The sequence below is a fragment of the Tachyglossus aculeatus genome, chromosome 23 (assembly GCF_015852505.1).
Source record: "Tachyglossus aculeatus isolate mTacAcu1 chromosome 23, mTacAcu1.pri, whole genome shotgun sequence".
In the NCBI taxonomy this organism is placed as follows: domain Eukaryota; kingdom Metazoa; phylum Chordata; class Mammalia; order Monotremata; family Tachyglossidae; genus Tachyglossus; species Tachyglossus aculeatus.
The window spans coordinates 22,671,426-22,683,663 of NC_052088.1; the positions used below are offsets into that span (position 1 = coordinate 22,671,426).

The 12,238-nt window shown below is 40.4% G+C and overlaps 1 protein-coding gene across 5 annotated transcripts in view; it reads right to left on the reverse strand.

The window, feature by feature from the left end:
* MEF2C (myocyte enhancer factor 2C) overlaps positions 1-12,238 on the reverse strand; it is a 175,501-nt gene that overhangs the window by 48,579 nt on the left and 114,684 nt on the right. For 4 of the 5 annotated variants that reach the window (XM_038765867.1, XM_038765865.1, XM_038765866.1 and 1 more), the window contains exon 4: positions 5,275-5,418. In XM_038765867.1, the coding sequence (XP_038621795.1) occupies positions 5,275-5,418 (144 nt within the window). Of the gene's footprint in view, positions 1-5,074; positions 5,213-5,274; positions 5,419-12,238 lie in introns of all 5 variants that reach the window. The other variant, XM_038765868.1, reaches the window with a different exon arrangement.

The window sequence follows — 12,238 nt, forward strand, 5'->3', positions numbered from 1 at the left end:
GAGATACTGAATAAGCAGGTTGAATGAGAGATAATTCGAGGATATTGCTTGAGACAAGGAGGGTGGTTTTGTTACCTATAATGATGGGAAAGTCTTGGGAAAGACAGTGTGGGTGGGGATATGTGGAGTTCTGTTTTGGACGCATTAGATTTGAGGTGTTGGTGGGACATCCAAGTAGAGATGTCCTGAAAGCAGAAGAAAATGCAAGACTGTAGACAGGGAAAGAGAAAGAAAACAGATTTGGGAATCATGCGCTAGTTGAAGCTGTGGTAGTGAGTGAGTTCTCCAAGGAGGTGGGTGTTGACTGAAAATAGAGATGGTCCCAAACTGTGCCTTGAAGGACTCACACAGTTGGGGATGTGGAAGGTAAAAGAGGAGCTGGTGACACTGAAAAAGACTGGCCAGAGAGAGGAGAAGAACCAGGAGAGAACAATGTCTGTGAAGTCAAGTTTAGATAGTGTTTCCAGGAGAAGGAGGTGGTCTACAGTAGCAAAAAGAACTGAGGATCGAAGAGTACAAGGACGGAGAGAAGAGGCCACTGAATTTGGCAAGAAGGAAGTCACTAATGACCTTCGAGAGGGCAATTTCCACGGTGTGGAGCGGGCAGAAGCCAGATTGGACAGGGTGAAGGAGATAATTGGAGGAAAAGAAGTATAGAGGCAGTGGGTGTAAACAACTTACTTGAGTTTGGAAAGAAAAGATGGGAGGGAGATGAGGTGATTACTGGAGGGTGGCATGAGGTCAAGGGAGGGTGTTTTTTTCTTTTAGAACAGGAGTTACAAGGACATGTTTGAACGCCGTGTGGAAGGAGTCATTGGAGAGTGAGTGGTTGTAGATGGTAGTCTAGAAGGGAAGAAGAGAGGGGGAAAGAGTTTGAATAAGGTATGAAGGAATGGGGTCAGAAGTGCAGATGGAGTGGGAAAATTTTAAGAGTAGATAAGAGTTCTCTTAAGAAACTGCTGAGAAGGATGGGAGAGTCGAAGAGGGGGCAGCAGGAGTGTGGGACTGTAAAGGAGCAGGGAAGATTCTAGGAAGATTACACCTGATGGTTTCAGTTTTAACCCTGAAATGGATGCCCAAGTCATTATGGGTAAGTGGTGGGAGAGGAAGGGGGTCAAGAAGTTTCAGGAGGGAGTTAAAACAGGCAATGGACATGAGAGTCAAGAAGGATGGAGAGTACTGCTGCTGGGCAGAGGAGAGGGCAGAGTTATAACTGGTGAGATGGAGTTAGAAGTTTGAGATGGATGATAGCCTGGTGAATGACACTGATGCTTCCAGTCGTTGAAGCATAAAATATAACACACCTTGGGAAATGAGTTTCAGAAATTGGTGTGACACGTCTTTTGAGTAGACTCTTTCCACATGAATTAATCAGTTGTATTTATTGGGCGCTTACTACATGCAAAACACTGTACTAAGTGCTTGGAAGAGTATGATACAAGAGAATCAGCAGACACATCTCCTGCCCTTAATGAACTTACAGTCTCTCCATCCCTTCTTTTATTTTCATGTCCTTATTACAAACTAGTTGTTATTACTATAATTAATTAAAATGGTAATGAAAATCATTGTTGTGAAGCTCATACTTTGTATTTATGATACTTGCCACACCCTGGGTGCCCATTAAAATTGTTGATTGAGTGATAACATATTCCTGAAAGTGAATGGAAACTGAATCCACTCTTCATCTTAGTTTTTATTAAAACGAGGGGACTTGAAAATATCTCATCCTTTGTCCGTTATTAATATTTAAAACATGAAATCAGTTTACTAATTAAAATTGGTTTGCTACAGGGTTCTCAGGGCTGAGCACCTGGAAGGGAAATCACGTCTGTACAGGCAGGGGAAATTTGGGCTGATTAACATATTCGTCCAAATATATTTACACCAATCTACATGAATGTACAGGTTACTCTGACTCTACTCAATAAACACATGAAGAGGATTTCCATCACCTGATAACCTCGCCACAATAACCCCAATTCTTCCAGTACCTTGCTTCATTTCCTGAGTGAATTAGATACTTTGAGAAGAACTCGTTCACTTTCAGACCATGAGGCACTGGAGTGTATTGCTGCTGTACGTATGTGCATAATGTACAATGCAGCACATTAATGATCCCTTAGTGGGCCAAACGTTTCTACAGGAGTGCTTAATTACCAGGAAGGAAATTTAATCTTTGGGAGAATTGGGCTCAATTGGGTTTTATAAGTTTTTGACAACTGTTATCTCATAAATCACCACTAGTACTAGTCCATTCTCTTGGAACCAATTATGATCATCCTTACTTTCCTTCCTTTTGGTCTGAACCACTGATTTCCATCACCTACAGTTGTTACATTCATTTTTTAGAAGAGAATTCCACCAGACAGTGTAGTCTAGAGGAAAGAGCAGGGGACTGGGATTAAGGAGACCCGGGTCCTAATCCCCACTCTGTCTCTGCCCTGGTCTGTGACAATGGGTAGGGCACTTAGCTGCTCTATGCCTCAGTTTCCTCATCTGTGAAAAGGAGGTAAGAAACCTCCTCTCCTACCATTAGGCTGTGAACTCCATGTGGGCTAGAGATTGTGTCCAATCTGGCTACCTTGTGACTTCACCAATGCTTAGTACAATGCTTGGCACAGTGTAAGTATTTAATAAATATAACTACTACTACTATCATTATTTTGAAGGTATTTATTAGGCACATACTCTGTGCCAAGCAGTGTACTAAATGAAGGGGAGCTACAAAGTTATTGGATAGGTCACAGTTCCTGTCCTAATGGGATCACAGTCTAGGAGGGAGGGAGACATGGTAATAAACCCCATGCTGAAGAAATACTGGTCCATGACAGACAAAGTGAATTTTTAGGAAATCTTTCATTTCCATGCAAATGAGGAATGAGAAACCAGTGCTAAACCCTGAGTGCCACTGGTTCACTGTTCTCATTGAAATGACAATGATTTTGCTCCATTAGTAGATTCAAACTGTGGCAGAGTTTCTACTTTTGAAGGAAAGAGGCTCTGTGACCACTTGAACAGGGTCTTTGAACAAGAAAAAGAATGCTTTTTAAGTTTTAAAAAAGTGGTGGCAATTTGCTCCACAGGCCAAGAGGAATGCCCTGGTCATTGCCATACTAGATTTAGAACAGCTGTATAAACTCCCTCCACAGCCAGAGCGACTTTACCACTCCAACCACTCTTAAAGAACATAGAAAAAAATCTGCCCTTTCGCCCTGGAAGTTAACACACTTAAGCAGGAAAGGAAAATCCTACCTATAACTCTGCTAACAAATTCTAATAAGCCTTTCCATTCACTTTTGGGCTGACAAGTGGGTTATATTCACTTCTGGGTTCACTATGGAATCATGTAGCCTAATTCTCTTCTCTCTATGTGTTAGGCGGCTGCTTCGGCAAGGGCAATTTAAATATTCCCTTGGCCTTCTTTTTCACAGAATGCACAGACCTCTGCATAAGGGAGACACAGGAGGGAGCCTTGCTTCCCAGGGTGACTGTGCCTGCCAAGAACGGTTGGAATTATCTTGGAAGGCCACGGTGATACTGTATTCCCAGAGGGCTAGGGAAAGATTGCCTTAGCAGAGAGTAGCGTCTTCTTCCTTTTCTTTTCCGTTTTGAGGATTACGTGTCCAATTCCTCAAGATATCCAGGGAACAGAATTCTTCAGTATCATTTGGTGGGAGATACTGAATTTTATTAAGTGTCTGCGCTGAAGTAAATGATTTTCAGCTTCATAGCATATTTTACATTTTCCCCCCAATGTATTGTATGTTCACATTTCAGACTATATAAAGTTAATTCGATAGCATAAAATTTATGTAAGAAAGAGCTTGCTTTCATTTCTTACATACATAGATATATTGTTTTGTCTTACATATATACGTGTATGTGTAAATAATATATTCTATAAACAAAGGCATTCTAAGCATATGAAGCTTAAAGTACATCTATTCATGGAATATGATATTATAATCTAAAATATCTATTCATTCAATTCGGGACTGCACTCATTTTGGAACAGTACAGTGTCTCTTTCTCTGGATTCAGGCTTTTAATTGCCCGAATGTTTCTGCCATGGAGACCTATCTCGTCAGTTGAACAGTGCTATTTTTAGCTGACCAAAAAAGAAACTTTTTGAAAGAAAATTAACCCCACAAAGTTTAAATAAGATTAAGACTGTGCCCGAAATAGACACTGAAGAACAAGTATGCCTCGAGTTTCCTTTGTGTCACAAACTTAACATTGCTTAAATGATGAGAGTAGTTTTTTTTTTCCTAAATGTGTGCAAACAAAATAGCTCATGCAGAGTTATTTCTCTTCGATATCTGGCAAGGCATATGACAGTTAGAGATTCTGATTTGGTTAAGACAAATTTTAGCCAAATGTTAAAGCATGGATAATGCTTGAAGAAGTAGGCAAAAGCAAATTTTCTGATGAAGCTGTAAAATCACCCCGCACACAAACAGGTTTGAATCTTACCATTCGGTTTTCATGCAGTCTGTATCCCTGCAGCGAGCAATTAGCTTTAACCCTTCAGTGCCGTTACTGAATTTAATTTGGATGCCTAGGAACTGAAATTCCTGTAGGAGATGATCTATGGAGTTCCTTTCGTCAGTTGAAATAAAAGAATTTCAGTTCTATGTGAGCTTCCAGCGTCACCCCAGGAAGTATATGGTCTGTTGTTAAAACTGTCCGTAGGTGATTTCCAGTGTTTTCCTGGTGTATTAGTGTTTGTGCAAGTTGTATGGTGAAGAGCGTGAAACCATCACGTCTGTAAATTCTCCCAATCTGGGTAGGGCGATCATATGATATCTCACTTCCTTTTCAATGCTTTCAGCTGTAGGCTGCTCTTACTGCTTTTGTATGGCTTTGGTACGTAGGATGGCCAGATATTTTTAATGAAGTTCTTTTAAATATTAATCAAAGGATGGCTACGTTTAAGACTCTTTCCTGATAAACTGCCTTTTTGCACGTGTGGGCTACTGGAATGCTTGCAATAATGAACCAGAACTGAAAGGGTTAAGGTATGTTACTGCAGCAGTTATCAGCAGACCAGCCATCTACCTTTGGTACTTACAGGAATTTTATGACTCTTGATCATATTATCAAATTCTTCATTAATTTTTTTGTATTTTTCTTCAGTGCGTGGGGTGAGTGCATAAGAGGAGTCAGGATCGGGGCTTTCACAGCCTTTGTTTTCTTTCTTGTTCAATGCCTGCCAGGTTCAGAGAGATATCAAAAGTAAAAAAAGTATGAAAGAGTGTTCTGAGTACTTACACACAATCTTTGCCTGCTGATCATTAGATCAATATCTTCATTAATTTTCCTGTACTTGTCCTCAGACTCAGGGCTGTGACCTACTGAATCGTCTGCATCGGGGTCGGGACTGTCACAGCCATTAAGTCCTTTCTTTCTCAACGTCTGAAATACATAATTTGGAAAGTTCAAACCTTGACAAAGGCTGTAAGAGAGATTCAGGGCCATTACAGTTGCTTCAATTGCCTGGTATTTCAAGGATGGCACATATTACATCAAGGAAAAGAACCACAAAGAGATCTACTGGGTCAACAAGTTACCAGTTAGCAAAAACCTCAGCCTTCTGAAACTAGCTTCTCTCTGTAAACAGCGGGAGGAAGAAGCCAGACAACATATACATCCCAGTGTAAGAAATCACATTAGAGGATTATATCATTCAGCATAATGTCCACTTGGACTGCAAGACTCCGGAAGGATAAACTAGAAGCTGCAAATTGCAACATTCTGCAGTCTTCCAAGAGAAGGAGGAAGAAATCAGGACGTTGCACAATGATTTCAGAATCTGTGATCCTGACTGAAGCAGAAGTGTTTAAACCAAATCCCTGATTTGAATGTAATAGAACAGATGACACTAATGGTGCCCTGCCACTCCTGACAGGGTGCTCTTGACAGAACAAGGTGGGAGAGAGAGGAAAAAATAGCTGATGTCGCTATGCAGCGCCGATTAAGAGCTGCTAGACACAATGTTTGTTCTGAAGGCTCCTTTTTTTTAGTTTAGTTACAGCTCTACCCATGGAAAAATGCTAAAATTTACTATATAAATACATTGCTATAACAAATGATGAAAGAAAAGTCAAAACAGCTGAATTAAAAGCTGTAGTGGCAGCCTTTTTACAATTTACAGCATTACCAATGAATTCTGTATCAGAGATGAAAAACATCAAAATTAAGTCCCGGGAGTCAATTACCAACCAACCACCAAAGTTTCTTCCTGGCTTCTGCTGTCTGTGTTTACTGATCTGTCTGGGTAGGTGACCATATCTGAAAGTGAAAATTTAGTGATTTTCTTCTACCCTCAATCTCCTGACTCAGGAATGAAGGTTTAGGCTGTAAATGCTCTCAGCAGAATAAAGCCTGCAGCAACTTTGAGGCAGCCAGTCTAATGGTTAGGACAAGAGTGAGTCAGGAGGCTTGGATTCTAATTTCATTCCCTCCTTCCCCAATCCCCTACTGTCAGCTGCCAGTTATACTCAGTACACTCCATTACGATGGGTAATAATAAATTCTACTCTCCTCTTCTGTCTCCACATGGTGTAACAAAGGTGCTCTCTGAAGCTGCAGGGGGAAAATATTTCTGGTTCAAACTGAATATCACTTGCTGGCTGCTGGCAGTCCCTGTAACTACCAAAAGTGGCAGTTTCCACTTAAGGCTTTAAGAGACCCATTTTGGGACATTCATCTAGGTCGTATAGTGACTACATCATGGCTGCAAACTTCTAGCTGCGACATTGCGCCCAGCCCAGTACCCAGATGGTATGACCCTTTCAGACTAGGCTAGCCCTCATTCTTAATGAGGAGAACTGCTGGATAGCACAGATGCCAATGTCTTTTTCTGAGCATGGGACAAATCCCCTCTAAGGGACAGGATTTTAAGAGGAGTGAGGTCTAGCAGGGGCAGGTTTTGCTAGAAGGCCTCCATTTCGTAGAAGCAGCATGGTCGAAGGGAAAGAGAATGTGCCTGGGAGCCAGAGGAATTGGGTTCTAATCCCAGCTCTGCCACTTGCTGCTGTGCGACCCTGGGCAAGCCACTTAACTTTTCTGTACCTCAGTTTCCTCATCTGTAAAATGGGGATTCAATATCTGTTCTACTTCCCAATTAGACTGTAAGCTCCATATGGGTCAGGTATTGTGTCCTACTAGATTATCTTCTATCTACCCCAGCAATCAGTCACTCAAACCTCTTTACTGAGCACTTACTGTGTGCAGAACACTGAACTATGCACTTGGGAAATAATAATAATAATAATAATAATGATGGCATTTGTTAAGCGCTTACTTTGTGCAAAGCACTGTTCTAAGCGCTGGGGGGAGATACAAGGTGACCAGGTTGTCCCACGTGGGGCTCACAGTCATCATCCCCATTTTACAGATGAGGTAACTGAGGCTCCGAGAAGTTAAGTGACTTGCCCAAGGTCACACAGCAGACATGTGGAAAAGCCGGCATTCGAACCCACCGACCTCTGACTCCAAAGCCCGTGCTCTTTCCACTGAGCCATGCTGCAGTTAACAGACACATTCCCTGCCCCCAACGAGCTAATAGTCTAGAGGGTCAGTACAGTGCTGGGTAACCACATAGTAAGCATTTAACAAATCCCATCATCACCATCATTTTCCAGTTCGGAAACTCATAGGGCAATATGCTCCCACGGTCCCCCAAGGAGTTGGCACCAGAGCACCCCTATGATTGGTGTTTAACAATCAATCATAATTATTGAGCGCTTGCTGTGTGCAGAACACTGTATCCAGTACTTGGGAGAGTACCACTCAAGAGAGTTGGCAGACTTATTCCCTGCTCAAAAGAAGCTTACAGTCTAAAGGGAGAGAAAGAAATTCAAACACATTACAGATATGAATGTAAGTGCTGTGGGGTTGAGGATGGAGTGAATATCAAGTGCTTAAAGGGTACAAATCCAAGTGCCAGCAGGACAATGAAGGGTGAGGGAGCAGGGGAAATTGGAGAAGGCCTCTTGCAGGAAATCTGATTTAAATAAAGCTATGAAGGAGGAAAGAGGGATGGTCTGTCGAATGTGAAGGGGAAGGGAGTTCCAGGCCAGAGGCAGGATGTAGGTGAGGGGTCAGTGGTGAAATACATGAGATCAGGGTACAGTGATTAGGTTGGTTTTAGAGAAGTAAAACGTACGTACTGTGAGGTAAGATAGGAGGGGGCACGGTGACTGAGGGCTTTAAAGTCTGGAAGGGTTGCAATTTGCAAATTAGAAATGGCACAGGTCTGGAGTCAGATAACCTCCGTTCTAATTGGCCTGCTGTGTGGCCTTAGACAAGTCACTTAACTTCGCTGTGCATCAGTTTCCTCATCTATGAATTGAGGATTTGATACCTATTCTCCCTCGCTCTTAGACTGTGAGCCTCATATGGGACAGGGACTAAGTCTGACCCCTTTATCTTGTATCTACCCCAGTGCTTAGTAGAATGCTAGGTACATAGTAAGTATTTAACAAATACCACTAAGATTATTAAGAGAGTCCTTCTATAATGCACATGCTGGTGATGAGGCTTTGTATATCATATTTTAATACTGCACTTCTGCATTATGATGATATCATCACTGCCATTTCAAAGGTTATTAAAAGATCAACCACAAATGAGAATTTTCTTGATCCTTTAAAAAAAGCCTTGAAAAACAGGGTCAGTTCCAATGCGTATCTGTTTAATGGAAAGCAGAGCAGTGAAACGTCTTTATTAAAAAATACTACTTAAATAGAGCTCAAACTGTGACAAAAAAACAACAACCAGGAAATTCGATGCTGATATCACACTCCATTTGTAACTGACACTATTGGGTGAAAAAAAACCACAACATGAGTTAAAGGTGGAGTGTTGGCCTTAAAATATTAAAATTATTTGATCTTAATGCGAAAGCAATTCCACATTATTTAGAATGAGTTTCTGGAGTTTAGTGTCTTAAGATAAAAATAGGGAAAAAACCCTTTTCTTATAAGGTCAGAATACATTGCTGTTCTGTAACTATTTATTATATAGTATGATAGAGCATAGCAAAAGAAAAAAATGGGATAAGTTTGGCATTATATGGTGCGATGCTTAAATGTATTTTGTTATATGGTAAAATAATTTGACAATGTTGCAGGATTTATCATTTCTAGGACTACCTGAACACCTTTCATATATATTTCCACCTCTTCATCAGAAAGCAACTTTCCCCTAGGGGTCTCCCAAAGTCTTGAATGGAAAAGTGGGATCACTGTACTTAAAAAAAACCCCACCCTCTAAACATCATTTTTCTTCTTTTCTCTAAAGGCTCCCATTTGCAAATTTAGGACAGCACAGGCCTGGAGTCAGACAACCTCTATTCTAATCCTGGTTCTGCCATTTGCCTGCTGTGTGGCCTTGAGCAAGTCACTTAACTTTTCCGTGCCTCAGTTTCCTCATCTGTAAAATGGGGATTTGATACCTACTCTCCCTCTTCCTTAGACTGTGAGTCTTATGTGGAACAGGGACTATGTCTGACCCCTACTAAAGTTCCCTTCCTCCCGCCACCTGCCTCTCTTGGACACAACTTCTCTGGTTAACTACCATAAGTGATATTTTCCTGGTTGAACATGTATGTATAAACTCTCTATTATGCTTATATATGCCCAGCCAGTATTTATTCTCAGTTCAGCACAAAAAACACACATTTGAGTGTATTCTGTATCCATAAACACAAATAAACTTTCCATCACTGTCATTCCGATTCAACCTGTAGATGGGATATTTTGTATGTATTCTACATACAAACTATATTTCCCGCTTAGTTTTTACCAGCTCACATATTTTTAAAGGCATCCTAGACATTTTTATAATAGAATGTAATAATCACAACCATACATACATTTACTTAAAGTTTTATCAGGAAATCTAAGCTTTAATCCCACAAGTCCTTAATAGGCTGTAGTATAGCAACAGAGTTGATGTTACAGATGGACTTTTCACAGTAGACCGTAAGGGTTACGAAGGACACATCATCTGGCATTAAGAGCCACATACCACATACATGTGAGCAACACTTTTATGAGGTTTTGATATAGAGTTACTGCCTTATGCAAAATTTTAAAGCTCAATAATACATTATATTCACATACCATCTTGAATCCAAAGAGCTTTATAAGCATTAAATCATTACTTCTCACAACCTCCATGAAAAGAAGACCAGCCCTCAATCACAGGAGTAGTGATTCAAACTAGTCCTGGCTTTTGGGCCCCAGGATTGTAAGGAATTAGGTCAGGCTCTTAAAATCAGACTACAGGAGATAAAAAAGTAGTAAAAATAGAAGCTACAACTTACATTATTGGTATTTCTCACAGTTTTGATGCCCACAGCCATTAGCTACATCATTAACAATCTGTCATAGGAAAGAATGGGAAAGACTGCTAAAGATCTCTGGGCTATTAAAAACTTCCATGGGTTGAGAGATTTAAATACACGTATATATTTAAAGGTTATGTTCACAGGTCCACTTTACTGGTAGAGAAAAGGAGGGACCCTCAAATAGGCAAAGCAGCGAGTCACCCAGTGACAGAAGAGTGGAGAAAAAGGCTCCTTTCCAATCCAATCTTTATGCATGCAACCCATTCTCATCATCCAATAACATTATTTTAACCATTTTACTTGGCTCATCAAGGGCATTAAAAAACTATCAAGTTATATAATTTTAAAAAAGACTCAATTTTGAGATATACAAGGTTGAAACACACAAGTGATTAATTCATCTTAAATTCCTATAGAGAACCAAACCAGGGAACAACAGCAAAAAAAAAAAAAAAAACTGGTTAAAAATATGATCCTCAGCTGAGAGCTTGTATGACACATAATTGCCTAGAGCAAATGATTATGGCTGAATTATAAACCTCTGAAAATGAAAGTGCTGACACAATCTTAAATATTGTGGTGTGAATATGGCACCATAACAACAGTTTTCCCTTCATTACATTAAATGTCTACAGCTGTTTCAGAAATGACACAAAAAAACCCTCATTCAATCATATCTACCATGCCCTTCTTTATCAGGGTAGTGCATCATCAGTCTGCATCAGTCTGCCCTCAAGAATGCACTGCTAATGATGGGTTAAATAATTACAATTCCTTCAGGTTTTTTTTGCGTAACTTCTGTGCCGTGTAGACTGCTGTTTGAAATAAACCTTACGGCTAGGACATCGAGGGTGCTCCTCACTGTTCTTTCTTGGGAGAATGGTGCCCTTAGAAACAATTCTATTGCTTTTCAGCTGTCACCTGCTGAAGATTCCCCTAAAAGAAACACTTTCTTCCCAAGAGAACTGTTTCTGTTTTCCAACAGGAAGAAAGTGATCCATTTGCAGCCTCCTCAGCCTTCATAGAAACTGTCTTCTCAGGTTGCTGGACAAATCGTTGACTCCTTAACAGTGTCTGAAAGGGGCAGACACTTTTTTTAGGTTAGCATTCTAATGAGGAGGCTTTATGAATGGCTTTCAGGTATTCGCTCACGAAGCAGAAAATGGCAACAAACTGGGTTGGGCACAATCTATTCTGGGGGATCAATATGATGATGACATCCTCTAAATAGAAAGTGAAGAAACAGCTCTGCTTTTACTCTATAGACATCAGTAACGTTTCCAGTCACTAACACAAGGCTCTCAATCGGTTTAGGCACCTCAAGAATTTGCTCTACACTAGCAGCACCTTCCCCACTCCCCAAAATACTTCTACTGAAGGCTAACAAATATTTCATATCTAGAGAATCTCTTTTCAAACACTTTTTGTTTTCACGTGATTGCATTATTTCATCTCAAGGGTGCAAGAATCTACAAAACATGGTTTAATGATAGGCAACAGGTACTTCAAAATGTAATAAACAGCTGAAGGTGACAGATGTTATTTAAATGCTAAAAGGAATGGGGAGAAATGAGATACACACAAATAGCTAATCTTGTGCTACCAACTCTTCATTATCATTAAGAGAAACCCCGTCACTGAACATACAGACTGAACACAAAGGCTGGTACCGGCCCCTCCCCATTAATCATTCTTCAGTGAACAGAAAAGAATACATGTAGATCAAAGGTACTTGTAATTAGCTAAAGCTGGCTATCTATTTTTATATTGGTTTCAGATAACTACAACAACAAATGCACAACTTCACCACTAACTTAATTTCTTTTTCCCCACTATATCTGGCATTAATTGTCAATGCAGTTGCTTTGGACGTTCTTG